The 19,245-nt window shown below is 48.0% G+C and overlaps 1 protein-coding gene across 2 annotated transcripts in view; it reads right to left on the reverse strand.

The window, feature by feature from the left end:
* The window catches only part of CDYL (chromodomain Y like), a 146,581-nt gene that overhangs the window by 89,680 nt on the left and 37,656 nt on the right, over nucleotides 1–19,245 (reverse strand). Inside the window, exon 1 of one of the 2 annotated variants that reach the window (XM_072945743.1) lies at nucleotides 9,652–10,087. The exons of the other annotated variant lie outside the window; for it this stretch is intronic. Coding sequence (XP_072801844.1) covers nucleotides 9,652–9,675 — 24 coding nt within the window. The 5' untranslated portion in view covers nucleotides 9,676–10,087. Of the gene's footprint in view, nucleotides 1–9,651; nucleotides 10,088–19,245 lie in introns of those variants that run through there. 2 annotated transcript variants of the gene reach the window in all.

The raw sequence follows: 19,245 nt of genomic DNA on the forward strand, positions 1-19,245 counted from the left end.
TGGGCCTGAACCAGGTTCCTGGGTCAGCAGGGCGCGCCTGGCCTCCACGCTTCTCCCGCCCAGGGGCACACGCGCTTCAGCAGGATCGCATGCCTGCAATCGTCTGCACTCCTTCTACGTCATCACTGCAATTTCATCACTTTTATCAGTTCCAGCCTGGACCTAGTCAGGACAGACTGCTTCCCCTGGGAGAACCCTTTTAGCTCTGTACCTGTCAATTTAATCAACACATTTTCAAAAAGCTCATGTATGAGCTGAAGCTAGTGGTGTCGAATAACGGCATGTAAAATGATTCTGGGGGAAATTCCTCTCACCCGCATGTGCCAAGGAAAGAGCCCTACAGATCCTTTTCCCGGGAGCACCCCCACCACTACACACACACCCCTCTCTGTCCCCGAAAAGGATACTGAAGTAATCATCTACCTGTTGCTTTAAGCTCAAAAGCGCATCTGCATCTAGGAGGGGCCTGAGGCGTAAGGCCGGTGGGGGCTGCTCCCTGAACTGCACGGATAGAAAGCAAGGTACTTCCCCGGGCAACAAGTAAGTGCAGAAGCCGTGTCCATGGGCCACACAGGATGAATGAAGCCTCGAGTCAAAGGGAACCTGGCTGGGGGATGGAAATCAGGTTGCAGGTTCCAGAGCTGGACACGGGGCAAGAAAATCCAGGAGGGAGAGAGGAATGACAGACAGAGACGCCTGAGAAGACAGTTTTCTAAGGGGGCTCTGGCCCAGCCTGGGGGCCGGGAGGAGTTACAAAGCGGGCAGGGACCCCACAGATGCTCCCAGGACACTCCAAGGTACGGCACCATTGCTCCTCCAAGCGGAGAATCAGCAGGCAGACCTGAGCACCTGGCAGTAACACGACTTCAGATAAAGGACAAATCTCTTTAAACTTCAACGGTAAAAACCATTACAGAAACAAGATTTTTTTTAACCTTTTACCAATAACTCAATCACGTGCTCTCGTCTACACCTCACCACATCAGCTGATCCTTCCTTTACCAAGTGTCATCATGGAGGACGACCCAGCAGTTCCCTGCTCGCACCCCGGGGGGCGGAGGGACACACGTGTACACAACAGGAGATACAGAGTCAAAGTCACCAACTCACAGCCCATCTTCCTGAAGCATCAGCCCGACCCAAGATTTACGGAGAAGAGCTAATGGCAGTTACCCTTAAAGCGCCTGATGTCAAGCCCCAACCACTCCGTGCAGCACACACTGTCAGGTTCAGGACAACACGAGAATGAGAACTCAACAACAGGCCAGCCGGCACTCCTCCACCCCCACTCCACCCCTACGAGGACACCTGCTCTCTATCTCCCACCATTAGGAGTACCTGGGTGCAAACTCTGGGAAACATACCATGAAGTTAAACTTTGCTTTGTCACTTACATCCCCAAACTTTCTAAAAATCACCTTTGATAGCTCTTTTCAACACATGGCTTTTCACTCTGTGACGTGCTCCCCACCTGCTCCATGGGGTTCAGGAGTCCCGTGACCCATGACCTGGAGGCGCCCGACCCACCTCAAGCACCTCACGAGTAAACTTACTCATGTCAACGCACCTGCCTCTGGCGGCTCCCTTCCCTTACCAATGATCTGGTTCTAACGTGCTAAGGAAGCCAGCTAAGTCCAAGCACGCCATGCCGAAAATAAAGGAGAGACCCAGAGTGTTCAATGTGTATGGGGTGCGACAACTTTTTACAGCCAAGAGGCCTTTTTCTGTCTTGGTTCTCACATATTCTGAACAGCTGAGGCTTCCAGATCAGTTACAGGCTAAGATAAGAAATGCTTCTGCACGCAGCTCTGTGATGCTCTGCAACCCTAAACAGTCAACTACTGATGAAAAATTTTAACATTTTAACCAAAGATACTCATGACCTGCAATCAACACTGTGGGGTTGCATCAGCAAACACTGGCAACTACCAACGTCTTGAAAACATAAGACAGAGACCATTACAAATGGAAGGAGACAAAGAGCAAAGACATTTCCTAAATACACTGCAGCTAACTTCTCCAACTAGGGAGCACTACTGTTAGACAGCCCCCACATTTTTCAGTGGGGGGGGATATAAATGCTGTGGCCAACATTTCAAACAGTCTTTCCAGGAACATAATTTTCCTCTAAATTATTTGTATCAAGTTTAGAAATAACTTTCCTCCAAAACACCATATGGCTTTTCAAACAAGGTACCTAAATGCACAACTCTCACATATATGGTATAATTTCAAACAATGCAACTCCAGTCACTGTAATATTTGTATTTTAGCTAAAAGTCAGCAATGATTGACTCACACTCACATCCTCAGATCAGGAGTAGCAAGAAACCAAAAGAGAGACAGGTAGCTGGCCTCTCCAGGAGAAAACAGAGCTTAATGCCCAGAGGAAGTAACGCATAAGCAAGTACAAATTATTAACAGAGCAAAACAAAAGGTGAATTAGTCACAAGGAGTTCGAAAGGGAGGCTTCCTGCTCCTGTGTGAGGACTTCTACGGGGGCTGGCGAGCAGGGGACCCACCACTCACTGAAGACATGGCAACACAGAGGTATGGGGAAGGGCTGGAGTGTGCAGGTGTGGACCCAGGGAGCCAGCAACCATGGCTTCTCGGGCTCAGACCAGCTCAACAGCCAACCTCAGGTAAAGGAAAGTCAGACAAGATATGCTTACAAACCAAAGCAGGCAGAACAAAGATGCTGGACATTTTGCTTCAGAAGCATTTGCCGTAACTGTGATCTCCATTTTCAGGAACTGTGCCCTTGAAATCTAGCTGATACTTTATTTGCATGCTCAGTATCTTTAGGAAGATCTCAAGTGTTTGCTTAAGCCCTCCCTCCCTATTCACGATCCCACAAATTCCAGATCGATATGGTTTCTGGCAAAAAAAGCGAACAAGGTTCCAAAGGGCACTCTCACTACAAACAGCTAGATCTTCAGACAACGTAACTCTTAGTACTTCACTGACCTTGCAGGACACAAGGGAAACACGCACGTGCTCAGTAACACCCTCCAACCCAACCGCAAAGAACGAGTCAATCAGGCAAGCAGAGACCCACCAAAGACGAAGCCAGCCAGCCACACACCGACAGACTGGGGGGTGCCCAGAGTATTTAGAAGTGAAAAACGTGACTGCTGAAGATTAAAACTCAATGGATGAGTTAAATAGCAGATTAGACTCAGCTCCTGTTTAGACTCAAGGAAAGTCAGATTCAAGGAAATGTACCAAGAATGCAAATGACACAAAAACAAGGAGCTGGAAGGGAGAGGGAGGAGACAGAAGATGTAACAAGTGCCTCCCTGGACTCCAGAGAAGAGCACCGAAGGCAGCAGCATCTGGTAAGACGGCCAGCAGCCTTCCAGAGCGAGCAAGGGGCAAGTCCACGAAGAAGCACATCTACTGAGATTAACAAAATGAAAGCCACAGGGGGCTACACTGTCAAGAGTAAGGACACCAAAGTCAAAGAGAGGATCCCAGAGCAGCCAGAGGCAGCAGACAGACATCCTGTGAGGGAACCATCCAGATCCACCACCTCAAGGACAACAGGGGCCAGAGGACGATGGGAGAAGAGCTTCAAAACGCGGAGAGAAAAGAACCCATTAACCGGCTTATCCAGAATCAATTCTATCTTTCAAAAATGAAGGGAAAATAAAGACATTTCCAGGTGATCAAAAGACTTGAGACTTTACACCAATAACCCTTCACTAAAGAAATCTCTAAAGGATGTATTTGAGACAAGGGAAAAAAAAAATCCCAGAAGACAGTTCTGAGATAGAAGACTGATGGTCAAAGGACCTGGTAAAGGCACTGGTAAAGCTGTGCCAGGACCGTCCGTGCACAGTCATCACGCTCTACTTCCAGGGCTTTTTTTTTTTTTTGTATGGACAGTAATTAACACTGGAAAATAACAGCATGTAAGTTCGGGGGTGGATCAGAGGTAAAGGATTCTAAAGTCCCTGCTGTCAGAAGTGGAAGTAAAACAGTGGTTAACTTTAGGTTTTATGCAGGTATAGTTTCAAGAATAGCCACTTCAAGCCTGGAAATAGCATACAACTTCCAAGCCCAGTCAGTGAGGTTTTAACAGGGTTTCACATCAGCTCTGTGGCTCCACGGGAAGCTGAATATGGACACAGCTGCGGCAGAGCTGGGTCTGGCGAAAATAATGTCAAAACAGTCGACGAAGGGCAGTGAAACTCAAAGGTCTGAACTCAAAGGTCTCAAGAACAATTTCAATACTTCCGGGAGGGCATAGAAACAGATGAAAACTGTCAGTCCTCTCCCCCAGAAAAACGCTCTCATGTACTTGAATGGATTTTCAGACCAGTGCAGAAGACCTTTCCCAGCTTAAGCTGGAGAGAATGAAGTCTGTGTGGGAAACAGCAAAGTCAGAAGTTCTCCCCATTCTAGAGTTAAAACCGGACTCAGATGAGGAACTAAGGGTGAAAGGAACAGAAGGGGGCATACCGTTTAGGGCAGAGGGAATCCGGAATAGGGTCGTTCCTGTAACTCACCCCTTCTCTCTGAAGTGTAATTCAGCAAGTATGCAACCACTGCAGAATCTGCACCGTGGGAAATAACAACCAGAAAGAAATTCCTAGTTGTAAAGACTGTGCACACCAACCTGACAATCTGGTGGACAAGCATGCTGCGCAAGGAGGACAGAAAACAGACATTCCAGAATCCGCCCCTACCTAACTACCGAGTGTTTTTAATGCTCCCTTCCTGGAATGACTCGGTTAACCACCCGTAATGGTTAAAGACCCTGCAAAAAGGACTCATCTGGTCCATCTGGAGCCAGACTTCCACAAAGGCAGACCCCAGCCCCACTTCCCTAACCTCAGCTTGTAGCCTGAGTCGGAAACAGGCCAGTGCAAGCCACAGGCTCTAACTCCACCTGCCTCCCAGAAGGAAGCTTTTGGAAACACAGATTCCTGTCTCCACCCAAACACTGAAAACTATAATCTCATAGTTTGGGCCCAAGAATCTGTATCTTAACAGGACCCTCGATGAGGCTGTTGCACCTACAGACACACACAATATAAAAATGCTGACTCCTTGTTCACAAAAACTCGACTCAGACTGGCTTTGTGCAGTACAAGATACTCTAAGCTGGGAATCAGAACACTACAAATAAAGTAGTTCCTATAAACCGTGGAAATATGTTCGATGGTTAAAATCATTATAGAGCATAAGGGGGAAAAATCAACGATTCTTAAGGGTCACAGGAAAACTTATTCGAGTACATGGGAACTGGAAGAAAACTCAGAGGAAAAGCACCTGAGATGCCTCCACACTCCCTGTTGAGACAAACACATAAATATCCGCAGCAATTCACTTAAGAGTGTGTTAATTTTCAAAACAGACACACGTTTGCCCCCGCGACCCCACGATCAAGTCCAGCAGTCAAGTCACTTTCTCTTTTCCTACTTTGGGGATCTCGATCTTAAGAGCCAGCTAACTGCACACAACAGATGCTGGTCTGTCTTGACCAAAATCCATGGAAGGTCTCTTGACCTCTGTGACCTCCATTTGAACCACACCTGCAGATTTTATTTATAACTGTGCTTTTGGTCAGTGCACACAAAATTCTTGTGGTGCACAGGAGAAAGGAGCAATCTTATCCCAAAATAAGGAGAGACTCAAAAGACCCGACTTTCCCCCAAATCCTGAGCATTCTTCGAAACTAATCAACTTTAAGACATGTTTTATAAGCCAAGTATAATTTCATTCTTAAAAGCTTACTTCCACATTTGAAACATGCACGTTTTGGATAAATATTTTTCTCAGAAGGCCAAGACTAGATCGCTAAGATCATACTGAAATTTAAATTCGCTATTACAGTAGTTCTCAGGGGAAAAAAAACCCCACATCCACCGAGAAAAAGGAATGATTAAGACACACTAACAAAACAGCTGCTTCCATTATATTAGAGTGGATTCCTTACTCAGTCCCATGTGAACCAAATCTTATGGTGGTTATTTGACCACTAGATAAATTAAGACCCTCTGGATCTCACAGTTTTCTTTGGTGATATAATCAATTTACCTGACACTCTGAAAGCTCCAAGGAAAAAAGGGCTTGGTTTCAGGGTTTGAGTGTTGGGTGTTTTTGTTTTTGTTTTAAGAATGGAAGAAGATAAAGATGTTTCATAAGACACTGGAACCACTTGCCCCTGGGGTACAGCATTTTATCAAGTTGGAATTGCTTTTAGGTGCTAACGTTATTTAGTGTTCGTAATTCTTTGGAGCAGTTGTCATCACTCCCATTTCACAGATGCGGACGTTCGGGAGAGGGAGGAACTCAGCCGTTCCCTTTCCTACAGAGAAGGGAAGAGTGGAGCCCAGAACTGCTGGCTCCAAGTCCAGAGCTGGGATTGGAGCTCGAAAGCCCTTCATCACTGGGCATCCCACCCTCCCATCCACCCCAACCCCAGGCTAGACCTCGGCTCCAGAACAGCTCCTCACCTAAAGCAGAGGTGAGCAAACTGAGACCTGCAGGACAAGTCCCGCCCACGGCCAGTTTCCGTGGAACCCACAGGCTGACTGCTTTGTACATTTTTAAGTGATTAAAAACAACAACAACAACAACAACAACAAGAGGAAGAACACTGCACGACATGTAAAAACTCTATGAAATGTGAATTTTGCCGTCCATGGACAGTTTTCTTGGCACTCAGCGCTCACTCCTGCAGGCCTGGTCCGTGGCTGCTGCATCAGACCGTGCAGCCTGCGGGGGCTAAAGTTTGAACAGCCCTCTGGTCCTTTACATGAACTTCACAGACCCTGGTCTAAAGAACGCTTGCCTTTTTTCTGAAAACTATAAAGTTCGTAGCATGAGTAAATAAAAAAACTCCAGGCTCTTCCCCAACTGGAGCTGCTGGAGATGCAGAGGGTAAATGAACTCTGTCCTTCAACTAACAGTAGCTCTCCCAGCTCAGGAAGGCTGACCCTTCCATCCCATCTTGTCTCGGTTCTGTTTCCATATTTTTTATTCACAAGGCATAGTTACAGTAACCACTTAAATATTCACCAAGGACCTACCACCACCTCCCGGGAACCATGCTCAGTGTCGGTGATAAAGCCAAGGCTGGGCAATCAGGTACCACCCTCCACATTCGGGGATTGGGGGTGAAGACCGCTGCTCTCACCACACGAATTTACCGCAAAAAGCAAGACTCTGAACTTCCTCCTCAGTGACTATATCCCTGTAGAATTGTGGAGCTGGAGGCCAAACATGAAACTTGTACTTCGATTTGGGCAGCAGAACTGGAGAAAACGCGGCAAGCGATGCCCCAGGACCTGGCCACTAAGACACCCTGGCGCTCTCCCCAGCCCGTCCAACTGCCAGTCAGACCACAGTGCTTCCTGACAACTGCTACCATTTCTGCCTCACAAGTAATACTGCCTTGATTAAAACAGTCCAATGCTACAGCTTTAGAAACAAAACCAGGCCTCGGGGAGGCACGTCAGATCAGTTAAAACACAACAATAACCATCACTTACCGAGCGCTCTCCCTGGGAGTGCGGGTATGCTTACATATTTTTTCACTTAAACCTCACAGCTCTGAGGTAAGCTTTGATCCCAATTTTACAGATAAGGACACTGAGCTTTCAAGGTTAATTTACTCAAGGTGACAGGGCTGGATTTCAACAACCAGGATTTCTGACTCCAGGTCCAGGCTCTCAACCACTCAGCAGAACTTTCAAAGATCAACTTGCAATCATAACATAGTCAACCACCTCACCATTAAATCTACAGAAGGCAGCCTCCTTCTGAACTTCTGCAAGGAGAGCTTAGGAAATTTACCATCAAAGATACCCACTACCTTCTTTACTATCACCTCAACTAACTACACACCTGTAACACTTTTTTCCAAAACTAAAACTCAGAGTCAAAAGTTCAGCTGCATAGCTGGGTCACTTCTTTGCAACGTACTTATTTCTTCCCCAACAGATGCCCTTTGAGGGAAGGACCCATTTTCATCCTTCACCCGTTCCTGACCCTCTGCAGGGCAAGCATTCAACAAACGTGCTGAATGAATGCAAACTCTGTACAAAATGGAACTTCTAAATGAATTCTGCCAGGAAAGCAGTGCGAAGGAAACCTGAAGCTAATAAGCAAAGAACGAACTAAATTTAGTTCATAATGCACTAGCGGTAAATGTGCTGCTTCAAAAAATACCTATACACGTAAGGTACAACTTACGTATAAGGTGCTACCCTCACCCAAACACTAATGGAATGGGTTAACTGACTGTGTATTTATAATCACAAAAATGAGTGAAGAGTGAATACTCAAGCTTGAACTATCAAAAAAAAAATTAATGTAGAAACCAAAATTCCTCACACCCTCGTGCAATGTACTTACCTAACTGCAGTTCTTAGCCCCTACGTCTGGGCCTTCCCCAAACAAAACTGGCCTTCCTAGAAGGGAAGCTTCTTGAGAACAGGGAGACTTTTTTTTCTCTTTACATCCCCAGAGGACCCAAGATCGTACCTTGACTACAGTAGGGCACAGCTAATGTGTGAAATGGACAGAACGGAACATTTTCAGTGCCAGCTAAGGCACACTGATCACGTACAACGCACGGGGAGGCCACCACCTCACCATTAAATCTACAGAAGGCAGCCTCCTTCTGAACTTCTGCAAACACTTGCTTTCAAAAAGCAACAGAAAGTTGCTAGAAGGCTATCGTTGTTGGCAGCAGAGCTCCATTCTGTGCCAGCGGCAGTAACACGCCCACAAGAGAAGACGCCTCAGGAAGGCTCACTGGGAACCTACGAAGGGTTCACGAGGGCCAAGGGGCTCTACTTGCTACAGACGCTTCCTTAAGTCCCTAAAGGCCCAGGTTCCTAAACGCGTCAAAGAGGTGGATCCGGAGAGTATCCAGAAGTTTTCAGTCTCCTAAGAAGATGGATGTGTCAGTATATACGTGTAACCGAAGACTCACTTATCCAAGAGAACAGAAAGCCTTCCACGCTTCCGTACTCCCAGGAAGTCTACTTTGCAATACGTCAAGAAGTTACATCGAGGCGTACGAAATATGTCTCAAGATCCAAACTGGTAAGTGCACAACTTGAAGCCGAAGCTGGCAAGCCCATCGCCCACAACTTATATAGTCCTGATCGTGCCCTTTCTCACTCGCACGGCCGCGGCGCAAATGAATGACGGTGTATCAGCGTTCAATTTAAATTTCCTGGCTCTGGCCACAAGGCTAACCTAATTAAAGCATGTGGTCAGCGCGCAGCCTTTTCGGGGCGATATCCTGCCTCGCTTCGGCCCGCAGCGGAGTCGGGAGACAGTTGCACTCTTCCTCTCGGCCCCACAGAACCGGAGGCAAACCCTGCCCAGAGCGCTCCGCCGAACGGCCAGGGCAGCACCCCCGCGCCGCCCACAGCCCCCGCCGGGCGGTGCCGGGGGCTCCGCACCCACCGCCTCGCCGCGGGCACTTCGGGCGCCGTCCGAGCGAGTCGCCGGCGCCCGCGCTCCCTCCCCGCGGCCGGGACCCCCGGCCCCGCAACTCGGGCGTCCGCCGCCGGGCCCGGGCGCACGCGCTTCCGTCCAGCAAACTGCGGCCCGCGGGGGAGGGGGCGGCGGGCCGGCCGTCGGGCGGGGGCCGCGCGGGGCGCGGGCCGGGGGGAGGGGAGGTACCTCGTACAGCTCCTCGGAGGCCATGGTGGGCGGCGGGGCGGGGGGCGCGGGGCCGGGCCGGGCGAGGCGCCGCGCCGCCGGCGGCCGACACTTTGTTTCAGTTGGGTCCCTGCGTGGCCTGCGCTTCCTGCTCCCGCTCGGCTCCGGCGCCGGGCGCAGCGCGGACCGGCCGCTCACTCCTGCCGGTGCGGGCCGCCGGCCGGGTTGTGCGCAGGAGCAGCTGCGCAACGCGCCCTCCGCGCCGCGCTCACTCCCCGGCGGGCCGGCTCGGGCTCGGGCTCATCGCGCCGCCGCGGGGCCGGGCCGGGCTGGGGCGGGCGCGGCGGCGGTGCACGGCGGCGCGCTGCTCCGCGGCTCCCCCTCTCCGGTGTAGTGCAAAAAGCTTCCTACTTGCGACCAAAAAACCTGCCCCGGCTACTGAGCATGCCCAGTGCGGCCGCCCGGCCCGGCCGAGCCGCGCTCCCGCGCTCCGGGTTTTCGGGCCGCCCGCGCGGGAGGGGCGGGGCGGGGCGGCCGAGGGGAGCAGCGGGCTTCGCTTCGGGCGCGCCGGGCGGGCGGGCGGGCGGCCGCGGGGAGCCGGCCGGCAGGAAGGGGAGGAGCCTGGGCGGGGGGCGGGGCCGCGGCGAGGCGGGGGCGGGGCCCGACTCGCCCAAGTGCCCTCGCGGAGGTCGGCCCGGGCCGCAGCGCCGCCCTCCGCCCGCCCGCCTCGACGTGGGAGCCAGGCCCGGGGCAGGCGGGCGGAAGGCGGTCGCGCGCACGGGGGCAGGCACCGGCGGGCCCGAAGTTGGGCAGGGAGCCGCGGGGGCAAGCCGGCCCGTGTCTGGAGCCCGCCGCCCCGACGGCAGTAACGCACCGCCTCCCTCCGGAGCGTGCGCGGAGCCCACGCCCCCGGGCGCCCGCCGCGTAGCCCAACCGGGCCGGGCCAGCCCACTGAGGGCCCGCGGCGTGGCCAGGTGGAGCCCCCGCCCCAACACGTGCCCGCCTCCCCCGCGGCCGCCGCCAAAACCCGGAGCCGGAGCGCGCGCCCTCGTGGGGCCCGGCGCGCCCGGCACGCTCGCTGGGCGCCAGGCCCGGGGTGGGGGCCGGGGCGGGAGCCCGGCGCAGTCGAGGGCGGCGCGAGGGCGCGGCCGCCTCCTCTCGGCCCGCAGCTTCCCCCACGCCGGGCCTCCCTGTTCCTCTTGGAGCGTCCGCCTCCTCCGAAGGGGAGCTGGGAGGAGGGGCCGGAATCTGGGCTCCGGGGAGGTCTGGGTTCCAATCGAACGAAGTTGCCAGTGGTGGTTCTCCTGGGGGCAATGGCGTGGACAGTTAGGCGACCAGCCCTCCGGGACCCCAGCGATGGGCTGGCCCTTCCTCCCCTGTGCAGGGGAGAGGGGCAGAGTGGGGCCGGCCCGCATGGCTAGCTCCCAGGGCACACCTGCCGGGACACTGGACATTTCCCCATCCGTGTGGGAAGAGGAAGGGGCTGCTTGGCCCGACTGCCTCAAATAGCTGGCAACTCCCAACCTTCCTGCGAACAGAGCGGAACTTCTCCACGGGGAGCTGCACAGACACTGTGTCACGTTGTCCCCCACCCCCTACGCCTGGAAGCCACCACCAAATTTTCATTTCTTCCAGTGCATCCTCTCCTGCCACCGCGTTCCTGGTGCTCTATCTAGCTCCAGTTCCCAACCGACCTCTTAGAGACCAGGCTCCTCCCACCAGTTTTCTTCCCCAAACCCAATTCGATTGTGCCCCGTGTACACAGCTGAGCAACCACAAGGCTTTTCACTGGCCCCGCTGAGTTTCCTGCCCTCACGCCCACAAACAAGCGCAACGCTTGCCCTTAAGTCACTTCAAGTCGAACCACCATTCTTTTCACGCCGACGCTTCTGCCTGCAATTCCCTCTGCCTGGAATGCCCCCTTTCAACCTGAAACTCCTGCTCCGACGTCACCTCCAAAGCAAAGCCTTCTGACTTCCAGGGCAAAATGAGTCACTCCCTCCCCAGCCACTCAAGCGTGCTCCATGGCGGCGCCTCCCTCCGTGTACTCTCTTCTGCCCACCCTTCCTTCTCCCCGCCCCCCTGTTTGTAGCGATGACCTTCTCCCAGATCTCATCTTCAAACTTGACTTTCCAGCCCCTCGCACCATTCTCTACGTACAAAATAAGGTTTTAAATTCAGCAAATTGGAATCCCAATGTCCGCTACCAAATGCTTTGACAACAGAATCACAAATTAAAGTCCTCACCTCCTCTCCCCGTCCAGGTGCTCTCCCAGACGGCCCAGCCAATTCTCTCTCCCTCCTCCAAACATTAGCGCCTCTTTCCTCTCACGTAACACAGTATTTGCCGCACTTGCTTATGGTCTCTCTAGGCACACAAACTCGTCGCCCTAAGTTGTACGCCCCTTGAAGGCGAGGACTAAAACTGCATATCCTCAAAGTCTCTGAGCAATGATCGCTCAGCACTGCAAGTGCTCACGGACTTGCAGGAGGTGGTTGAAAATCACACAAGCACAATAAAACATGAATTGTCCAAAAAAAGGATTCCCTGTATAAATTGAACAGACACACCTCACCTAGAAACCTACGTACAATCATAGACCGATATACATGTAAACACCTCTTTTACTCATGGCTATCACCCGAATTATCGCCACCACCAGAAGAGAACTTGCTATCCCATTCACAAGTTGTTCTACCACATGCTTAATGGTCTGAAGTATTAAATATGTGGTCTCTAAAGTCCCCCATACCACCGTTATTACCCAGGGGAGGAAGACAGGAGGGTCTAAACACATCCACCACAACCATACTCAGATACTGAGCTAGTTACATTTGGTATATATACAATCCTAGCGTAAGGAGACCTCCTTCACTGAGGAAAAAGGTGGGGTGGATTGTGGCATTAAAAAAAAAAAGGTAACTCCAAAAAGTTGATGTACACAGACTTTTAATCCTGGTGACCTGGATTATTTGTGCTGTTGTGATTAGTCATCAACGTGCAGTAACCAGGGGTTAGAAGGCACCTCTGTAACAAAACAAGAGTAAGCCAGTCTCCTAAGCTCAGCCCCAGGTACCTCTCTCCTCCAACGACTGGTCAGTTTCCATCTTAATTAAGAACCTGGCAGAGGAGATCGGTACTAAAGTACCCAACCAGGGACTGAGAAATTGAGGTCAGCTGTCCACTTTGTTCCTCTCATTCCTCTCTCCACCTAAAACTCCCACTGGTTTACTGAATGCTGTTTTGCTTATGGATGTATTTCACCTCGTTATGTCAATTTGTCTTACCTTTAAGCAAATCTACTCTCCTCTTGCACTTTTTAAAAATATAGACGTTTTATCAGTACTCATAACAGAAGCAGGTATGTCGGAGATCATTTAACAGCTTTGAATTTATACTACCTTTTATGAAATAGTGAAGTTTTGCAGTAGTTACCATGACCACGTGTGTGGGTGCTGTGAAAGTACTTTCTCGGTGAATTGAGAATAAAAGTGCAGTCACATCCCATAAACACATCAAGGAAGATATCTGCAAGTTACCAAAAATACATGCAGCACAACAGTGTGCACTAGTGAAACATACAAGTCCTAAAGATTATAGAAATGGTCAAGAAGCAAGCTGAGGTACACATGCGATTAAAATACACCTCTACTGGTTCTAAGCTTCAGTTCTTACCTGATGTGAGTTCGTCGTGGAGACCGACGTAAACCAGTTTACTCCTTTTCCACATTTATCCGAACGATTGGTAATCGACCATCAGCACCGCTCAAGATAAGACTCTTCAGATCTGGAGTCAAAGCCATTCCCCGTCCCGGCAGAACAATGACTAATATCTTAAATTAGAGGTTCTTTCGTTCTTTCCTTTTCCTACTCAACCGCCCAACAGATCACCGTCTTCAATTCTCCCAATAATCTGCATTTCATCTACATTTGAATCCCCAGGCTCCCAAGAGGAGATGGGGGAGGGGAGGGGAGGGGAAAGACGAAAGAAACCAAAATCTAGCAACTTCTATTCCAAGAGCCAAAGGCATTTTAAGGTTGGTGGCTGTGGAAGAGGGCAGATAATGATCCCCTTCGTCAGTTTTTCACCCCAAAAGTATAACCTGTCTTGGCTACCTCCACCGAAACCTAAAATTTAACTGCAGGTTTTTTAAATCAAGAAGTGACCTAAAATTAATTGTGCACATAGTGACCAAAGAGAAGTTAAATACCATTCTTGTTATACAGAACTCACTACATAAAACGTGGGGAAATTCCTGTCTCAATCACTTACCCAAAAGAAAGTAACATTTCAGGCCTGACGAAGCCAAGGAGAGCAGCACAGAAAGCCAATCATAAAATGAATTCAGATGCTAGGGCCTTCTCTGGACTGGGAGCCAAGCAGCTCTTCCTCCCCTGAAAGCTTGAATTGGGTACCACTGCCCTTTCTTTGCTAGATAACCAGTAACCTCTGGTTCCTGGTTTCAGCGGCTGCTGACTTCCCTGGCCAAGTCATCAGTTTCCGCATCTCGCCTGGCCGCCTCCCCCTGCCTGCATCCGTCCAGGTCCCAGGCATTTTTCTCTATTTTGTATGGACGTGAGTGCCTAACCCAGCTGCCACACTGCTGTTTGCCGGCCAGTGCCAGGACTGTTTAATCTCTTTGCCCCTAGAGGTATCAGTCCTGTGACTGATTTCACCAATTTCCTCTTAGACCGAGGTTCCACCATTGACCAAATCGCATCAGTTTACAATCAAGGATTGTCTTCTTTCTCAGCTAGATTTAGTGTTTAACTGCAATTCCTTTTTCTCTTTAGCTAATGGTGATTCCACCAAAAGAATCCTTGTAATATGTGTTTGTTGAACCTTCTTTTGATTGACGTAATTGATAAAGACTGACGAAGTTTTTCATTCACACCTTTACACATTGTTCCCCCTTTCGGAAGGAGAAAATACCCAGAATTCGTAAAGCATGAACAGCCTAGAGGCACTGCCATGACATTCCAGTAGACTTTTTACCAGGGCGGTAACTAATTCATTTTGGATTCCTGAAAAAAACAACAAATGTAAACATCCCTTGAATTATTGTGATGGTCATTATGTTTGTGACTCAAGCAAGACCATCCCAGTAACCTCATTTACCTTCTGACCTTTTCTAGAGAGAAAGAGATTATCAATCAGAGAGCAAGTAGGCAGGAGATAAGGGGAGACATTCCAGCCGGTAGGGAAAACTGGAACACCAGACGCACCAGAAGCCGTGGAACCAGGGATGTGCCCAGGACCAGAGCAGGCGGGGCTTGAAATCTAAAGCAAAGAGTAAATATGTTTGAACACAAAGCTGGGGCCACACTAGCACATGGAAACATGTACTGGCGCTTGTTTTTTTTTTTTTTTTTTTGAATCACTAGTATTGCCTTGGGCAGAGCTCAAACTGTGGTCCCCAGAACAGTAGCAACAGATTCACCTTGAAACTTATCAGAAGTACAAATTCTCCACCCATCTGCTGGCACCCGGTAATCTGCTTAACACGTTCTCCAGGTGATTCTGCTGCGTGCTGAAGTTTGAGAAGCAGCGGTTTGTTTCTTTGTGGTTGGTTTGTTTGTTTGTTTGTTTTTATCAAGCTACAGATTTCAAACCAGTAGCAGATCTTTGGGTTATTTTAGTAGATCTTGAGTAGCATTTTTTAAGTGAGACAGGATAGAATGAATAGAACGGAACGGACTTGGGAAAAGAATCAGAGTGCATGCATCACTCCACTGGGGTGGGACTATTGTTCCCATGAAATACACACACTTTTATATATACTAGGTCATAATGTAAAAGGTGTTTCCTACGTTTTGGTCAGGACCAAAAAAAATCTGAACAGCACTGTTTGGGAGATGGGTAGCAAACCCCTGCGAAGTCGGATTGCTAATTATATTTGAATGGTATCGCCAAAGTGTTTTAAAACCCATTTTCTTAAATAGCTTAATGATTCCTTTTTTGCAGTACAAATTATTTCTCCATAAATGCTACAAAGGTGTTCAGACCAGGCTCCTTTCTGAATTACCACACATTCTAAAGTAATATATTTTGAACTAATGAGGATTTATAGTATATATTTTAGGCCTTTTCTTTCCAAAGAATGTAAAAGCATTTCCAAAGAATATCCCTAACAGACTGCATGAAGTGAATGCATTTTAATTTGGTAAACAGCAACATTAAAAAAAAAATAATCACAAACAAGAAGCTCTTGTCCAGTGCCGGGTACTGTTGTAAGCACTTTACAAATACTGACCTCTCTAATTCAACAGCACCTAATAAAAATAATAGCTAACATTTACACAGAACCCTAAGTAAGCCCATCTATCCATAGGTCACCTTTTGGAATAAAAGAATGATTGTCTCCATTTTTAGTAAGTGGGGAAGCAAAAAAATTTATACTCAAGTCCAGGTAACTCTAGGGTCTGAGCTCTGAACCACTAAGTTACAGTCCTTCATTCATTCATTCAATAAATATTCATTGATCACATATGGTGTTCCAGGCCCCTTGCTAATCACAATCATCCCTGCTCTCAGGCAGCTAATACTCTTTTGCAATAGACAGGCATTAAATTGCCAGGGAAACAGCCGTGATTATAAATCAAGGAAAGCTGTAGGCAGCCGTGAGCCATATGACCTGGCCACGAGTCTGGTCACTTTCCCAGAGACAGTGACCATCACCCACAGACACTCCAGACACACTTGGGCACCAGTAGAGTAGGATTATTGAAAAATTATTTTCAAATAATTTGATACCTAAAAAAATAAAGCATCAGAGTAGCCATCACGGGAGAAATCAACATTTTGACTTCCATGCAATTGCTTTGTAGTTTACACTTAAAAAATGAAATATTAGACGTTTTAAGTGACATAAAGAATAATAAAACAAAAACTTGTGTACTCACTCCCCAGCTGAAGAATATTTCCGTGTTCTAGCCCGTACTTAAAGACTTTGGAATAATCTATGGAAGGCGGGGAGTATAGCATATTCTGTTAGTATTTAAGGCTTTTTTAGTTGTTATTTTTTTTAAAATAATGTTTATAATGAATTTAGAGTTACAGAAAATTTGCAAAGATAGTATAGAGATTCCCATATGCCCCCCACAGCACTTCCTCTGTCATCAATACCTTGCATCAGCATGGTACATTCGTCACAATTAATGAGCCAACAATGACACATTATCACTAACTTAAGTCCTTAGTTTAGATTTCCTTAGTTTTTCCCTAACATCCATCTTCTGTTCCAGGATCTCATTCAGGACATTGCATTATGTTTAGTAATTGTATCCCCCTAAGCTTCTCCCGGCTGTGACAGTTTCTCAGATTTTCCTTGTTTTTGATGACCTTGGCAGTTTTGAAGAGTGTTGGTTGAGTGTTTTGAAGGATGTCCCTCAAATGGGGTTTGTCTGATGGTTTTCTCACAGTTAGACCGAGGGTGTGTGTTTTGGGGAGGAAGACCACAGAGGGAAAGTGCCTTCCTCACCACATCGCATCAAAGGTACGTGCTGTCCACATGGCATCACTGCTGGTGTTGACCTTGACCGCCTGGCTAAAGCAGGGCCTGGCTGGCTTCTGCACCATAGTTTCCCTCCCCACACCCACCTCTCTGTTCTATACTGTTTGGGGAGGAGTTACAGTGGGCCAAACACACTTAAGGAGTGGGGACCTAGCTCCCTCCTCCTTGAGGACAGAGTACCTACAAAACTCATTGGTAATTCTGCACAGATCTGTTCTTCTTCCATACTTATCAACCTATTCAATCCTTTGTATTAACGTGAACTCACAGGTACTTACTGTATCCTTTGGATTATAATCCATACTTCTCTACTTATTGTGTTACTCTGTTCCAGCTTTGGATCCTCCACACTTTGACATCCCCGAGCGCTGTGGGCGTTCTGTGTGTGTGAGCACTGCTAGACTTCCCCACGCTATTAGACGCTCCAGGCTCACCTCTGTGTGTTCAGCCCCATTTCTAGAACCAGCTGTTTCTCCAAGTAGCTCTGCTTCCTCTTACTGAAGAATCACTTAGAGAGCAAGGGCTGAGTGCTGGATGTGCTCGTGGCTGCTGGGGCATCTTTGGTTTCTGATTAGGTCATCCCTAAACCAGTGAGCTAAAGTCTCAAGGGTGAACTAGGTGAGAGGGTGGTGGAGACGGTCCCAGGCTGAGGGAAGAACCTGTGCAGAGGCCTAGATGAGGAAGGAGCACATCTTCGAGACTCTGAAAGGAGCTGGTGGGGCTGGAATGCAGAGGCAGGAAGAGGGACATCAAATGGGATCAGGAGACAGGCAAGTCTGGTGGGTCATGACAACACCCTGGGTTCTTGAGCAATCATCTGATCTGTATTTTTAGAAAGGTGGTTGGGGCAGTGTAGTTAGGGAATTATTGCATTAACTTTGATGCTTATTTTTTAGATGTCAAATTATTTTGACGTAAATTTGTGGTGACTGCCTTGCTGATGCCAAGCACATAATGAGCATGCCCATGAGGTGACGGATGGCACCTATAGGCCCTCCAATGCAGCACTGAAAAAAAGTGCTGGGAGCCGAGATCTTTTCTTGAGTTTAATTACAAAGGGAAAACTTCCACTATTAAGGATTATATTTGCTAGAGAAATTTTGTAGGCATCTTTAACCAGATTAAGGAAGTTCCTTTCTAATACCAATTTTCTAAGTTTTAAAAATTAAATTAGGAATGGATATTGAATTCTGTCATCTATTGAAATGGTATGATTTTATTCCTTCATTTTGCAAACAAGTTGACTTACGCTATTTTTAATTTTAAATCAATTTTCTCTTTCTGGAATAACCCAAAGTTTTGGTTCTCATGCATTATGCTTTTTATAAATTGCTAAATTTGTTATGCTAATAATGTGTTTAGGATTTTGAATCTGTGTTCATGAGGAACATTGGCCTGAAATTGTCCTTTCATATGTCCTTAGCGGGTTGTTTGTTTGGGGAGAATTAATTAAGTCTATTTATTTATTTATTACTAGTTAGGTTTTTTTTTTTAATGGAGAGGTACTGGGGATTGAACCCATGACCTCATGCATGCTAAGCACACACTCTACCACTGACCTATACATTTTCCCTAGTTTTGATACCAGAGTTACGCAAGTCTCATAAAAGGAGTTGGCATACACTTCCTCTTTTCCAGTTTCTAGTTTGTGTATAAATGCCATTATTTGTTCCTTTATTGTCTGTATGCATTTGATTGTAAAGTCATCTGATCCTGGAGCAGATGACTACTGGAAGGCTTTATTATTGGAAGATTTTAAATTATAGTTTCAAGCTTATTAATGAAGGAATATTCAGGTTTTCTATTTCTTCCAATGTCAATTTATCCATTTTATCTAAATTTTCAAATACAATGGTATAAAATCATTCAGAAAATTTTAATACTAGTAAGGGCTATAGGAATGTATCATTTTTCAATTTTCAAATTTTGTGTGATTTCTTTCCTTTTATCACTCTTGCCAGTGATTTATTAATTTGTTAATCTTTTGAAAATGCCAATTTTGTTATCTTTTGATTCTCTGTTTGGAAATGTCTGTTCTGTGTCATCTTGGTCTGACCGCTTTTCACTTTGGGCTTAATTTGTTGTTACTTTTCTGATTTA

This window comes from Vicugna pacos, chromosome 20 (assembly GCF_048564905.1).
Source record: "Vicugna pacos chromosome 20, VicPac4, whole genome shotgun sequence".
NCBI classification, from domain to species: Eukaryota; Metazoa; Chordata; class Mammalia; order Artiodactyla; family Camelidae; genus Vicugna; species Vicugna pacos.